Source organism: Astatotilapia calliptera, chromosome 11 (assembly GCF_964374335.1).
Source record: "Astatotilapia calliptera chromosome 11, fAstCal68.1, whole genome shotgun sequence".
NCBI classification, from domain to species: Eukaryota; Metazoa; Chordata; class Actinopteri; order Cichliformes; family Cichlidae; genus Astatotilapia; species Astatotilapia calliptera.
In genome coordinates this window covers 23,182,081-23,197,975 of record NC_137432.1, presented here as the reverse complement: position 1 = coordinate 23,197,975, position 15,895 = coordinate 23,182,081, and the positions used below count along the sequence as shown (strand labels likewise).

Here is a 15,895-nt window from a genome sequence, read left to right as displayed (position 1 = left end):
AACAGAGCTGTGGCAGGTGGGATTGCTGGAGCCCGTCACTTTCTCTCCTCTCTTTCTCACTCTCTCTCTTGCTCGTTCCTCATCTCTCAGTCTGCTCTTATTCACTGTGTATGGGCAAAGCGGGATAACATGGACACTTTGGGTCTTTTTATGCTGCTAATACTTCTGTTTTTCCAGTGGATGCCTGCCCTTGCTGCTGGTAAGGTGAAAATTAACATAATAACGGGCATCATGTGAGATTTTTGGCTTTGATTCTGGTATTTGATGGTTTGGGTTTTCCAGTTTGAGCCTTAGTAGAAGAAAAGTAGTAATTTCCTGATCTATCTTTTATCCTCTGCCTTTTCTTTTTTCAAAGTGAATTTTTAAATTTGGTTTAACCAAAACAGAAATTTCAGGAATTTTTTCTCTTTTGTTTGTTTTTGTTTTTTTTCAGAGGAAATCACCTGGACTTACTCTGGTAAGTTCAAGTTCCCAATGTAGCTCATTAAAAAACAGATTATTTTATTGAGTGATAGTTAGCACAACATTGTCTAGATTTATGGTTAGAGTATGTTAGATATCTGGGGCAATTGTTTGTTTGTTTGTTTTTTGTTGTTTTTTTAGCACTTTAAAAATAAGGAGCAAAGTCCTGAAGTCAATTTTGTAATGACCTGAAAACAAATAGAGACATTTCGTACAGTTTAATGTGTAATCCACTACGCAATCTAATCTGATGACATCAAAGACTTGCACAAGTTTTGCATGAAACAACTAAGCAGGGTTTTCACCTGCTTGGCTGCACATGTTAAATCTGGATCTCTAAAATGTTAAAATTCTGGTAAAAGCTTCTGTAACTGGGGTAGGATTTAGGTCTTCCCCTCCCATATCTTCCACCCTTTCTCCCTCTGTTTTTCCCCTTCTCTGTATTAGTTACAGTTCAGCAAACTGGCATGAGGGCAGCAGCCACACAGAGATGATGAAGGGGTGGGTGGAGGCCGGTTGAAAGGAAGAAAGCTAGAAAAAGCCTGAGAGAGAGGCTGACTGGGAGAGAGGCAGGTGCACGAAGATGAGTGTGTTGGACAGAGCAAGGGAGATGGGACGGAATGAAGCTAAAGCAAAGCAAATCGCACAGTGTATTGTTGCAGCGCACAATATCCTATGTGTTTATTGTGTTGTTGAGGCACACTGGCTGCCTATGCTGCAGACAAAGACATTGTGGGAATGAATGGGGTGCACAGATTAGCACCCTTTGCATGTATTCAGGAGAGCAGCACTGATATACAGTACATGCAGAATACACAGCAAACTTTAGAGTCTGTACCAGGAGGCAGATAGTGTATATACATGTGTGTCTAGGTCTTATTATACTGGATATAGAGGCAGACGACTGTAAGATTGTGTTGCAGTACATACGGTGTGTTTACTAATGCAGAAAATCAGTTTTTATTAAGCACAAGGTTGTGAAGTGGAGAATCACTTGATGTCAGAGATTTGTCTTCACAGGAGTTTAGAGACAATTAAGGGAAAGTCGGTGATCTCCTCATCACCCTCTCAATGTGTCTTTGTTTTTAGCTGCATTCAGGCCGGTTGTAGCATGCTTTGAGAGGTAGGGTGGGTGCATGGGGGTCATAATTTTCGCCTCCAGTCACCATGGAGACCTCCATGACAACCAGTTAGGGGGCTGCAAGACTTTGAAGTTCTTTGCTGTGAAGAGTAGCTAGTGAGGGGCAGTGGGCATTTGGCAGATTAGAGAGGGCAAGGTGGGGGTTACATGGAGACATGGAGAAAGCAGTGGGAGTGGACATGTGGTATGCGTTTACATAATTAATGTCAAGTCCCCTCCTCAATTCCTCAATTTCTGTGTGTTTGAGTGTAAACAAAGCCTTCTGAATTTACTGTGTCTATGCAGAGGAAGTGTTGGTTTTGCAGAGGTATAATGTGCTTTTAAACACAGAATCAGTGAACCTACAGCTGCAAATAACATGACAGACCTTGCATTTTTGTGTGTAAAAGGTGTCAGTGGTGTGCCTGTTTTCTAAAGCATTCCTCGCTTTGCAATTGAAATTCAGGTTCTTTGACTCACATGTCGCTCTTTCTCTTTCCTCTTTTCTAAGTTTCTTTTATCGTGCAATAGAATAGACCAGTCTCTTTTTAATTCAGTGAACCCAGGCCTCAACTACCCTCCTCTCCCTCAGTTTCTTTCTCAGCGTATCTCTGTCCATCTTTCCATTAAATTCTTTAAAAATAATTAATCTTAATACTCTTTAATCTTTTATACATTAACAGATATTACATATTAGATATTATGTGAGCAGGGGACCAACATTTCATAGTAATTTCCTATGGAAGCCAGCAAAAATATCTGAATCTTGTACAGGTTATTATATACTTTGTTTTTCATGCTCATCAGGTTATAATTATATAAAATACTGACACTGTCATTCAATAATCAAGTCAGTAATTATCAGTGCCACAACAATGGTTTTTCCAGAATTTACCATCATCTACGTTAACCATCCAAAATTAAGCATCACATTTTATAAAAAAAAGAAGAAGCAATTTTAATGGGTTTTTTTTACATAGCTGTAGGAATTTACTCATAGTACAAATATAGTATTTATGTTTTTTAAAAAGCACTGTATTTTATGAAAAAATGGACTCTCATCAACAATCATAATGCACTTTGTTAAATTAGAAGTAATTTTATAATCTTATCTATCATTGCACATCTATTGTACATGGTTTATTTGTTTATTTATGTTTTGTGTCTCTTTGACCACAGATATCTGCATTAACTAGCTGTTTAGTAGCAAATATCATCAACACATATTATTAGTAATCAGAAAACACATATTACTGCTTTTGTGTTTTTTAATGTTGATATTTTAAATCTACTAAGTAATAAACAGAGTAGCCCCTCAGTAACCTTTGTATTAATATGTTTTGATCAATTTGAGCCTTACGAGGCACCAGCATCACTAGAATAACATTATTTATGCTACAAGAACCAACACTAACACTAAGAAACACACACAAAGCAAAGGTCTAAGAGTCCAAAAAACTAAAAACAAGTCTTTCCAACTCCTCACTCATTCCTCATTCAATATGCGATCATGCCCATACTGATTTATGAGGAGTCTGACAAGTAAGAGCCCAACATGGTTAATGTGGTCATGCAAAATATGAAAAAAGACACTGCGCTACTATTATTTGTGTTAATTAAACAATTACGTAATGTTAAACGAGTGACAAATAAATATATTAGGACAAATAAATATTACCAGACATTCAAAGTTGGGTTAGAATATATCCCCTCAGGTGACAACCAACGTTGATTAAGCAGTTGATCCACTGCTCTGGTTAATAAAAATTAATGCGGTGCTGATTTCTTTGATTCATTGCTTAGATCCATTTCCCTGCATGTTTGTATTTTTTCCAGCCTTTTTTTAAAAAAAAAATGTGTTTGACAGTAGAGTTAATTCAATACAGTAGAAATAGAAATGTTTCTCTGAACAAACAGTTTTCAGTTATTTAGACTGTTTTAACAAAACTGGTTCAGGATTGTCCTGCACTGTCAGCAGTGGTGGCTTTTATCAAAGGCACATAAATATTTGGATGTGTGCATGTTTTTGCCACGAGCCTGTGAACCTAAAGAGCACATAGAGGAATAATTGTTCTGCATAATTAGAGATACATCAATAGAAGCTTTTCACTGAGCCAGTGAGCTGTGTGATTGAATGACGTCAGTGTAACGGCCTTTCCTCTGTCAAAGGCTTAGTCGGCCAGAGTGAGTGGTCAGAGTATTTCCCGGATTGTGGTGGTACCTCACAGTCTCCAGTTGATGTGATGACCACGCAGGCTAAATACGACCCCAGTTTGATCCCTGTGACTCCGCTGGGCTACAGCCAGCACGGCAACCAACCCTTCACTATGTACAATAACGGACACACAGGTAACTTTGGCAGCCAGCTCATTTCCCGTTCCAGTTTTACGGTCTGCCTGTTTATACTGGAGTCAGATGTGGTCAGCAAACTTTTATAGCTCATTAATTACTTTAGGAGATTAATAAGAGATGACTTGCAACTTTCCATTTTTATATCCACTTTTAAAATTATAGATTCTCATTATACACTTTCCTAGAAACAAGTCACCAGTGTTGTTTATTTCTCCATCAGTGGTGATTGAACTGCCAGAATGGATGGGACTCGGGGGGCTGCCGTGGTTCTTTACAGCCATACAAATGCACCTCCACTGGGGCAATGACGGCCCAAGTCCCGGAGGCAGTGAACACACCATTAACGGACTGAGTGCAGATGCAGAGGTACATTTAAACACATCTGACTGTTAACTACCAGTAACCACACACATACAGTTAAAGTAAATATGAAACTCACCCACAATACATGATGCGTCACTTAACATAGCATGGACTAAACAGATTTGTAATATAAAAATTAATAATAATAAATAAATGAATAAATAAACAACAAGGACCAGTATAAAGATGTTTATTCATTCATTTATAAATATAAAGACAAATATTTTTATAAATATAAAAGTTTTTTTCAGCTGATTTAACATGTATGTAAGACACACTTGTGTAAAAAGGTTTTCTTGGAATCTGCCATTACATGTGTGACATACACAATTAAGCAATGTGCATGTCACACCAAATTCTGTGGCAGCATGACGGCAGGCAGATTTCTTGGTTACAAATATGTGACTACACACAATATGTATCAACAATTACAGCAGTAAATGTGTGAATTTGCAGATGGAAATAGTCACAAAGAAATTCATCGCTTCCTCTCGCGTGCATAAAACTATGTAAAACGGCTGTGCTACAACTATTACTTTTTAATTAAGTAATAGTCAAAAAGACAGACAAAGATTGATAGAAAAACACTTTGAGAATTAGCAGTCAATTCAGTTATTTTTCTATCAAAAGTGAAAAAAACCCAACTCTCTTTTTAAAAATGTATCTATTTATCTTTGGCACATGCAGTAAATGCAGTAAGCATTTAACTAAAAATTGACACAATTAAATGAGAGACTTTTTATATTCTCTGATAAACTATTTTTGATTGTGTTTTTCATTTTTTAGTGATGATTGAGATTATATAAATATTTGTTTAAATATAACATATTAATAACAAATATATAATATACCCTCCTATAAAGATAAATGTTATTTTAACAAATACAATTATTTATTTTTGGAATTGCATCGGTATATTTAAAGATCTTCTTATATTTTATATTTAAATCTTTGTGTCACTTTTTTGTTGATTTAATTTTGGTTTACTGTGATAATGAAACAGCCCACTGACGAGAAGCTAAGGGGGGAAATGACATCCAAGAAACATTTGTGTTGATTTAATGTTAATTAAAAAAAAAATACAGAATTTAAAAGAGGGAACGACACGAGTAGGTGACCGAATAAAATTTGGAAAGAGTGAACAAGGTAGAAGAAAGAAGGTAAAAGAGTGGAGTAAGGATGAAGGTGAGCTGAATATAGATACACCTTTAAGAAAAGGACAATTATCATTTTTTAAAAATGAACTTGGCATTTGGGCTTTTACAGCATAATGAGACATTTCAGTGCTTTTCAGGACTGAGTTTGCATCCAGCTTTTTCTGTCTGTCAGTTTTAAACCCAAGCCTCTCTTTGCCGCCTTCTTCCTTGTCAGAGTGAATTTTTAAAAATACTGCGTGTCCTCCTACTCCCTCCAGCTCCATGTGGTGCACTACAACTCTGAGCTCTACCCAAACATGTCTGCAGCGATGACCCAGAAAGACGGTTTGGCTGTTTTAGGAATTCTCATTGTGGTAATGAAACAATTTTGTCACACAGCAGCTATCCATATAATCATAAAAAAGTAAAAGGTGTAAATCTTACACTCATTAGCTGGAATATTTTTGAGCATTTTAGTGATCATTTAAGCCCGACTTTTCCCAGACAGGTGAGGAGACAAACCCGGCGTTTAACAACATCCTCAACTATCTGAGTCGCATCAGGCACGCAGGTAAGTCTTCTTCCACTTCCACTTTATTCCTAAAGCACTTTAAAACAAGAAAACAGCTAACCAAAGGGCTTTACAAAAAATACGAGAACAAAAATAAAACAATAAATCAGCTATAAGTGAATACATAGGAGCTGAAGAACATTAGAAATAGTACAGGTGCATACAAAGGGTAAAAGTTTAAGAGAGAAACTCACACTGGGTCAAAGCCAAGGAGAAAAGGTGTGTTTTTAAAAACAGCGAGAGATGGAGCCTGCCTGGCCTCCAGCTATAGCTCATTCCACATTTTAGGAGCAAAAGCTGCAAAGGGTATTTACACATTTCTTCTTCTCCTTTCATCCATAATCAGACCAGAAAGCGTTCATCCCAGCCTTTGACGTGCAGTCTTTGCTTCCTGAGGATCTTGGGCGATACTATCGATACAACGGCTCCCTGACAACACCGCCGTGCCACCAGAGTGTTATCTGGACCCTTTTCCATAAAAGGGTTCAAATCTCAGTAGCCCAGGTCTGCACATCTAAAATCTCTAATCTCTAAACAGTGCAAAAAGAGAACAAACATGCCTCATTTTTTGCTCAGCTAGTTATGTTTTTCCTCACTAATATGAAACAGGTCGATTGAGCATATTGAGTACAACATTAATCCTATTTTTACTTTAAAATCAAAGTGAAATGTATTATTTTTTCATGAGGCGACCGTGGCTCAGGGGGTTGGGAAGCGTATCTGTAACCGGAAGGTCACCGGTTCGATCCCTGGGCTCTCTGTCCTGGTCGTTGTGTCCTTGGGCAAGACACTTTACCCTACCGCCTACTGGTGTTGGCCAGAGGGGCCGATGGCGCGATATGGCAGCCTCGCTTCTGTCAGTCTGCCCCAGAGCAGCTGTGGCTACAACTGTAGCTTGCCTCCACCAGTGTGTGAATGAATAGTGGCATTGTAAAGCGCTTTGGGTGCCTTGAAAAGCGCTATATAAAATCCAATCCATTATTTATTTATTTTTTTTTATCATGATAAATATATGTAAAAACATATCTCACAGAACTTATTATCCCTTTAAGATAACAAAACATTATCTTACCAACAACATATTTACCTGTTTAGACATGTTATGGCTTCCTGTGGATGTGATGAGTGCATCCTGCAGCTGTGCAATGCTCATTGGTTGTATCTGCCTCTGATGAGAACATCAACCCAGCATGTCCCAGGCAGACATATCAGCACTAAATACTGGCCGAGGAGCTGCCTGCATATGGTCCAGAAAATCCTGTCCTACTCCAGCAGTGTTATATTTTCTTTATTTGTAACAGAAAGTGTAAACTTGGAATGTTTTTGTGACTTTGACTTAACTTTCAGCACTACACTATAACTGACAGCTTTTATTCTACCAGAAGGATATAAACTTGCTTTCCACGTGCAGTCTAGAACTCAGTGTAACTGCTCTTCTTCTCCTTTTTATCTCTCCACTCCAGCTGCTGAAGTTGGAGAAAATCCTTTACTCCAGTAAAGCTGAAGAACCAGACAGGATGCTGCTGCAGGACAACTACCGTGCAACACAGCCACTCAACCACAGAGTCATCTTCACCTCCTTTTCTGCAGGTCAGACAGAGTAACTACAACCAGATAATTAAAAGAGACATGAAATTCTCTCTTTCATGTTGCTGTGGTGCACAGGAAGTCACATATTTGCATATGAGCACTTAGAAAAATGGTACTTGGTTAGAATATTAGCAGAATATTCTTTTTAGCCTTTCAGACTGAAGAAATGCAGATTTGGGACAGGTCGCAGCCAGTCTGCTTTGAAGTGTTACCCCACTTTAGCCCTTCTACACTGAGTGATTGTAATGCCAATCTGCTGCTCGTGATACAAAGAACAATGAGTACAATAAAGTCAGTGGGTGACCATGTAGAGCAAAGCAAGCAATTAGTACAATGTATTTAAAGCGTGAAAAGTGAGGAGAAATGTGGGAATACTAATGATTGCCGGTGATTTTGTTTGAGAGACAATAACCTTAGGATGGCATGATTAAAGAGAAAAAGAGAGAGAATAAGGGGAAGTGATGGAAAAGGAAAAAGTGTTTCTTTGCAAGCTTATTGGAGAAAAGGATTTTTTAGAAACTGAACACTGTCTCCATTGTAATCGCAAGAGAAGAGGGAAGAGGAAAAAGAGACAGAGAGAGAAGTGAAAGAGAGAGACAGAGTGGCAGACAAAAACAAAGGAGAAAGAATTTGTGTAAAATGCTCATTGTAATGAGTGGCTGAACTGGAAAGCCTGTGATATCAGCACTCTTGAAAAGGCAGCAAGACTGAGTGGACATAACATTTCACAACACTACGAGTTGAACAGCAGATACTGTCAAGATAAACCGATTGGTTGCTCCGTGTGAGACGAAAAATAACAAAATGATTATTTATTCTGTATTTTGTAGAATCGGGGAAGGAGCTCTCGTCTGGTAAGACTAGCAGTTATTTCCATGCATATCTTTGCTGTCACTTTTTGTAGAATTGCTTTTTTAATTCGCTGAATTGCTTTATTTCTGTATTTCTGTTCACTTTTTATTGCTTTCCTGTTTGTCTCTGTGGTCATCCCTGCAGGAGAAGTAACAGCCATAGTGATAGGAGTGATGTGTGGCTGTGTAGGCCTGGCGGTTATCGTTCGCTTCATCGTGAAGACAATACGGTAAAAGGTTTTTACTGCATTGCTTCGTGATTTCCATAGTCTCGTTGCTGTTTTTTCTTTCCACTCTTTCAAAAGCACATTGTGGTCTTTCTGTTTTTCTTTTTGGTTTCACTTTACTGTTTACCTGTAGAAACTTTGGGGGGGATCGCCTCACTCCAACTCCTTTCTCTTGGCAGATTTTTTAAACTCCTCCAATTTGAAGCAGTCGTGGTAAACAGGTGCTTTACCTGACCTGAATACTGACAGAGCTTTTGGCTAGCACTGACTGTGTCGGGCGTCCTCAGCGCAGATCTTGGATCGGCTTATAGACATATTCATTCTGTTTTCGATCCCTGTGAATGAAAACAATGGTGATCTCATAGTAATCTACATATAAATCATTAATTACAGTATGCTGACAAGCAGACATAAATTAGAGTCCAACGAATACACTGGCATGGACAAAACTGTGGATATATTTTGATTTAGTTACAATATCAGATGGTTTTAACTTAAATATGATCATTTTTACCATTACCAGTGTTGGTTGGGCTGTAATAGAAATGTAAAGAAAGAAATGAAAAGATAAAATTAGCACTAAGATCAGTGCTGGGAATAATCCGATCCTTTGACCTCTGCTGCAATAACATGCCTATTTCATAATTCGCTGCCTTCTCTCATGATTACCACTGATTAATGAAAGTATGAGCTCTTCCCATGCCCGAGCGATTTAACTCTTTTCCCCTTGGATGCCTACTATGTGTAAACACTGTCTCTCTTTTTTGTGCTGAACAGTTTCTGTCATATTTGAGGGCTTTCTTCCAGGATGACTGGGTGTTTGTGTCGGCGGTGGTGGTGGTGGTGGTGGTGGGGGGGGGGGGGTGTATATAAATAATATGCACTCAGGTGTCAAACCTCATCAACGATGGTACAGCGGAAGTCGTCAAATGTTGTCTTCATGGGGGAAAGAGCTAACATCTTCACTGCTTTCTTCAGCGCTTCTCAAAATGGATTATTAGATCCCTCGAGGAGTTTGGGAAACCATCAGCTTTCATTTTGTTAATCTGCTTTAAACTTTACATTAAAATCTCATCTCCAGTCCCTCAGACTAACGAGAGCACAGTGGGAAGAAAACACTTGCATACAGCCTCTTTGAAATGTTAACTCTCTGTTTTGTTCTTCTGTTCCTGTCATGTGATTCCATCTTTTGATCTTGTGACAGCTCTACCTCTAGCTGGGATGTCCTGCACAATAACCGGCCTGCTCCCATGCCAAGGTCACTGTTCAAAATTATGACCCCTGACCTCAAAACTTTAATTTCAACCTCTCAGACGTAGTTTATTCTTTTTTTAACCACCTATTCACAATAACTTATCCTCATGAGTTAGACATTCTTAGAGTACCTACTAAAGACTGTGAGACATTTTAACTTCCAAGAAAGCCTCCAGAGTACAGTTAGAATTTCTTAAACATCTGTCATTAGTAAGAAGAGTAGTCCTTAATCCTAAAGTTTTAGGTGTTAGAGTTCTGTCCTCTGTCTTCTAATGTACTCAGTGCTCACTGGATACATACGTGACTGTGTTGGACTGTCTCTTAAACTGTAAATTTACATGGGAAGGAATAATAATATCTGTCTCTACTGGCTAAAGTTTAGTTGATTTAAAGTGGCAACAGGAAACTTTTCATCATTCGCTGCTCTTGCGAATAGCTGATAGCTTTCCATTTTTAAATACTCTTGTGTTTTAAACCAGTGTAACAACGTGAGAACACAAGGATCCACTAGAGTCTGAATGGCACATCAAGGCTTTCTGGGGACACAACCTCTGATTTCTTCTAAATGCACTGACATTTCTGCACAGAAGCTATAAGGGGGCCGACTGTGCATGTTTTTCTAGGCTGGACCAGATTTTTCTCTGCATTACGGTAGGCTCCTTACCTTACGATATAAATCGCCATGAGGCAACTACTGTTGTGATCTGATACTTTATAAATAAACCTGAACTGAACTGAAATGCATTTTACTGAAAGGTGTTAATAGTATTTTGTCAGCCCCAGCAACCTGCTTCAGTAACCTGACACAGCTTCTGTGTTGGATTGCATTAGATCACATGTTTAATGTTTCCCAAACAGAGTAAAGCTGGAAGGAAATGAAAAAAAAAAGACAATACATTTTTATACCATAACTTTTCAACTCTATGAATGCGTTTTATAGTATTACATGGCAGTTGATATGACATGACCAACCTGAAAGACAGGATATATATCCACAGATTCTTAAAGCTTCTGTTACGACATCTGAATGAACTGCCAGGACATTTATATGAATGGGGGCTTGTTTACTCCACCTCTTTCCCTATGACAGCTGCAATAGGCTCCAGCTCCTTCCTGTGACCCTGAACTCAAGTGGAAAAAATGGATAAGGATAGACGGATATTTATATACATTTAAAGCAAAATGTCATTAGTATATCCAAAATATGTGATGAAAAAAATGTACTCTTGCTGTACTGAAACATGACAATGACACAGTAAATCCAGTGGGCATCCTTTGTTACATGTCCCCCTCTGCTAGTTTATTTTCTCTTGACTCTACTAATTTATCCCCTGCCCTCATAGGTTCCTAAAACACCCGTGTTTGATCATTTTTAGTTTTCTTTTTTTGTTTTTTAATCATATAATGGAGCCTTACCGGGGCTGAGCTGTATTTTTGGACAAGGAGCGACCTCTTCTGGATAAACTACACTGACATTTAAAAAAAAAAAACTGTCTGAGAAGTTTTGAAGTATGTGCGATTAATCGGTGGGGATAACTCTTCGCTTTGACGTTTCAGGACAAAGGATTCAGAGAAGGAAAAAGAGGAAAAACAAGACATGGCTATGAACTCGACTTCAGAAGCAGAAAAGAAAGAAGAGTCCTTGCTGTCACCTCAGAGTGTGCCCTAGCTCACAGCAACATCAAACACTGTCCCTCTCATCAGTGAGTTTATTGCTGATCCACATCTCCTCAGGGGAGAGGAAGCAACATGTTTTTACTTTATCATTTACAAAACGCTAAAAGAAGAAGGAGCAGCTTATGAAAAAAGCGAAGGGACTTGGACACAGGAGAAGCCACCTGCTGCCCGGACCATTTCTGTCTGGCGTATGACATTTCCTCAGTTTGCACAGGGAGCAGTTGGTGTAAATATGCAGTTTTGCTGGGGTTTTTTCAGGTATGGCTCATGCATGGCTGGAATATATGACCGACTCATGTAAATACTTTGGGGGATAAACATTCTGTTGTTTTTATCACAGTGGGGCGGTATTTTATCTGTTCACTTTGTTCTTTGAACTGTAAGCACACGTCACTTGGCACATTAATAATCCTAATTAAAATTATTTTATTTTTCACTAAAACCTAAGAATTGAAGAAAATTTGATAACAATGCACACGAGAGTTGAAGCAGGTTTTATTTGTATAAAATACACGATATCGGAACATTTCTGGCTCTGAACTGAAATCAGCAGATTTTGTTGTAAATCAGTTTTATTTATGTGCATTTAGTTATTCCATCGAGGGTTTGGGTGCTATACGTCCTCTTTATGTGTTTGTTTTCAGCTAACTTGTCAACATGGACACCACATTAAAACACCTGAATGTCAAACTTGCCGATTCTTGATTACATATGACCGCGTGTTAATATCTGGCTCACAAAGTGGTTTTGCATGATTGCATGTGATCAAGTAAGAAGTGTTGAGAGCTGTGGAAGTTTGAGGATGCTGCTTGACATAAAGTTTTCCCTATTCATTCACCTTAACCCTAACCATAAAAAGTGAATTCCTAACCCAAAATATCATGGCCATTGTGTGTCTTATCTGAAATCATGAGATGGAGCAGTGGGCCAGGACAAAACTGTTCATGATGCAGCAGAGCCACGTGTCATATTCATGTCATACAACCTGACAGCTGCGAGGCAAGGCTGTCTAATTTTGTTTCCTCTGCCTTTCCTACTTGAGGTGGAGGGTGCTTTCACATCTGCAGAGAAAAAATAAAAAGACTGAAGAGGCACTTTTGATATTTGATACCGAAATGTAACAAACTTATTTAGGCATTTTTCTTAAATGAAGTAACATATCAGCAAAAAGAGTAACGTGTGTGTTCATGATGCAAAATACTACACCAGTAAAACACTTAAAGCTGGAGGTGTCTCTGGATTGTAGTGGTTAACATGGTTGCTTAGTAAGCAGAAGGACACTGTGTTGATTCCTGCTGGAGACACAAACCTGCTTCCTGGGCCTTGTGTGTTAAACTCAAACGTGCTGACGAGATCATGATGAGGGTGCAATCCAACGGAGCTTTATTATGAAAGCATACCGTACACGTGACCAGCTGCACATGACATAGATCATTCCTGAAGACTGCAGTGACAACATATGACACCTATGATTTGTTTAAGAGTCATGACTGATACCAGGACTGATACTGGTAGTACCAGTAAATTAGAGGAGATTATGGTCCCCATGTTTTCACTATGGCCTGCTCTCTTTGTGGAACCACAGCAAAATCAGCTGAAAAGACCTTCTTAGCTTTATGTGTATTAATCAGATTTGAATGAACATAAACGTGTGTTTAATGTCACAGTTGTTTTGTGCTCTGGAGGCCTGAAGATTAGATCACAACTCAGATGAAAGCGAGAAAAGACAATGAGGAAGTTTGGTTACACTTCACTTACGAAAGCGAAGCCATTCAAACATCTTCTGATCTCATTAACCCCTTTTCTTTATTTGATGTTAAATTTCATGGATTTAATATAAAAATATAAATTATTTATTTCAATCACATATACAGTGGCTTGCAAAAGTATTCGGCCCCCTTGAACTTTTCCAAATTTTGTCACATTACAGCCACAAACATGAATCAATTTTAATGGAATTCCACGTGAAAGACCAACACAAAGTGTTGTACATGTGAGAAGTGGAACGAAAAACATACATGATTCCAAAACATTTTTTTACAAATAAATAACTGAAAAGTGGGGTGTGCGTAATTATTCAGCTGGAGCTGTTTTGCAAAGAAGAATGGGCAAGGATTTCAGTCTCTAGATGTGTAAAGCTGGTAGAGACATACCCCAAAAGACTGGCAGCTGTGGTTGAAGCAAAGGTGGTTCTACAAAGTATTGACTGAGGGGGCTGAATAATTACGCACACCCCACTTTCCAGTTATTTATTTGTAAAAAATGTTTGGAATCATGTATGATTTTCGTTCCACTTCTCACGTGTACACCACTTTGTATTGATCTTTCACGTGGAATTACAATCAAATTTATTCATGTTTGTGGCTGTAATGTGACAAAATGAGGAAACGTTCAAGGGGGCAGAATACTTTTTGCAAGCCACTGTATATGAGATATGATTTCTTCATTTGTAACATATTCTGACTTTTGATGACATCTCAAGCAATTTTAAGTATTCCTGTGTTTCAATCTTAACTATAATTTACGCTGACTATGATGTCAGCTGATTTATAATTGAAAGGTCACGTCTGCAGGAACATAGGCTAGGCTATCAAAACAGAGACAGTGATGTATCGGTTGAAACATGATAATAATCTGCATAATTAAATTAACGTGTTACAAAAAGCAGCCCTTCAATGCAGCAGACTCAGACAGCGAGTAGCCAAAATAGCTCACTGGACCTTTAGTATTTATAGCAGTCACTGGATCACCTTCCTCTCCACAATCACTGCTCTGAAGCATAGCCATGTGGTCGGCCTTATGTAATGCACAAGTTCTGGCCACTCCTACGGCACAGAGAACTGAAAGACAGCGCAGTCGTCTCACATCTGGAGCTCTTTCACTTCTATATCTCACAGAAGAACCAGCAGCTGCCAAAGGTAGGAAGTTGTCTCAAATAAGCAGCGGTTTTCTACTTCTGCTCCCGTTTTCATGTTTTAAAAACTGCACAGACAGTCAGCTGTGGCTCTGTCGCTAATTCTGCTGCTTTTTATGTACTGTTCAGCGAAAAGCTGTAACGTGTTTGTTCACGACTTCTTTATAGCTGCTTGATAACTCTTCTCGCTCTCTGCAGGACCGCTGGGTAATGGCTGCTCCCAAGACTTACCTCTCGCTTGCCGTCTGTCTTTTTCTGGGACATCAAACTGTTGCCATAAGCGATGCTCCCTGCCAGCTCTCCACTTGGAAAAAAGGCTTCAAAACCTTCATGGATCGCCACGTTCGCAATGGAACTCCTACGACCCTTGATCAAAATGAGTGGTTTAGTTACATTAAGAATATCGGGGACTGTAGCAGACCCACACAGTCCTTCCTTGATCCAAAGGAACTGAAGAGGGTGAAGGCCGTCTGCTCAAAGAATGGAGGAAAGACGTACAAGGATAACCTGTGCATCAGCCAGCAGCCTTTCACCTTTGTCACAGTGAGAAGTGTTAAGGACACCTGTGGTATCAAAAGTGTCCAAAAGGACACCAAACACCTGATCCTGGCCTGTGAAGTGTTGGACAACGAGTGTGTGCCGGTCCATTTTGAGGGAAACCCCACGAACCTGAAGCCTGATAACAATGCCAAAGCCTGCCAGGACCCCAGGATAAGCCATGCTCCCAGCTTAAAAACGACATGGCTCTGGTTGTTGTTTACTTTGTTATTCCTTATAAGCTTTTTTTAAATTGATTAATTAAATGTTATGGATTTGTTTTTGTTTTTTTATCTGAAGGCTTTTCAATTCAGTTCACATTTCAGTCATGAAATTTGATTTGGAGTTTCTGACTTCAAAGCAATATTAAAACAAACCAAAAAAGTCAAGTATTCAGTTATTTAAAGATGGATTTTTGTAACAAATGTTGCTACTTTTTTATGCATGTACTGCTCAGGTGATCTGTCTATGAGTTTGATTTGAATAATTTGATTGTGGACATGGCAGACATGGTGTGCAGGGTTTGAATAACAACAGTGGTCTCTTGAGACTGACTCAAAAATAAAATTATTGGTGCTAAATTATGAGCCCATGAAGAGTAAATTTAATAAAAATTCTCAAAAAGCAACTGCAGGAATTTTTCTTTCATCTTTCTCTGACACAAACTCAACGAATCGCCCCAATCCATCCATGTCTTTTATTTTAAAATACCAGTAGTTAGTGATTCATGTTTACAAATGAGGTAGATGACAACCATGTGAAGATTGTGTCTCTAGATTTGTCTTGTTTTAACTGATTTGCCTGCTAATTAGTCCACAAAAGCTACAGTGAAAGTGCAGCA

At 38.7% G+C, this 15,895-nt stretch overlaps 1 protein-coding gene across 7 annotated transcripts; it reads left to right on the top strand.

Moving 5' to 3' along the window:
- On the top strand, positions 1-15,682 carry ca14 (carbonic anhydrase XIV). 7 transcript variants are annotated; one of them, XM_026185146.2, is made up of 14 exons: positions 1-199; positions 434-457; positions 3,752-3,931; positions 4,155-4,300; positions 5,712-5,807; positions 5,938-6,004; positions 6,351-6,508; positions 7,468-7,594; positions 8,425-8,448; positions 8,591-8,675; positions 8,852-8,893; positions 9,877-9,930; positions 10,406-14,521; positions 14,716-15,682. In XM_026185146.2, the coding sequence occupies exons 1-13, from the start codon at positions 130-132 to the stop codon at positions 10,416-10,418; spliced, it is 1,086 nt and encodes a 361-aa protein (XP_026040931.1). In that variant the 5' UTR covers positions 1-129; the 3' UTR covers positions 10,419-14,521; positions 14,716-15,682. The 7 variants fall into 7 exon arrangements, with proteins under 7 accessions (XP_026040931.1, XP_080164444.1, XP_080164446.1 ...); XM_080308318.1 differs by having other exon boundaries at positions 9,877-10,577; positions 11,484-14,521; XM_026185148.2 differs by having other exon boundaries at positions 3-199; positions 11,484-14,521.
- Positions 15,683-15,895: the final 213 nt, after the last annotated feature.

What these genes read in the sequence shown, in the direction of transcription:
- ca14 (XM_026185148.2), top strand. Translation starts at nt 130, where the DNA reads ATGGACACTTTGGGTCTTTTTATGCTGCTAATACTTCTGTTTTTCCAG. An exon ending in GACTGAGTGCAGATGCAGAG is followed by an intron (nt 4,301 to 5,711) that starts GTACATTTAAAC and finishes TACTCCCTCCAG; the next exon opens with CTCCATGTGGTGCACTACAA. An exon ending in TTCAAATCTCAGTAGCCCAG is followed by an intron (nt 6,509 to 7,467) that starts GTCTGCACATCT and finishes TCTCCACTCCAG; the next exon opens with CTGCTGAAGTTGGAGAAAAT.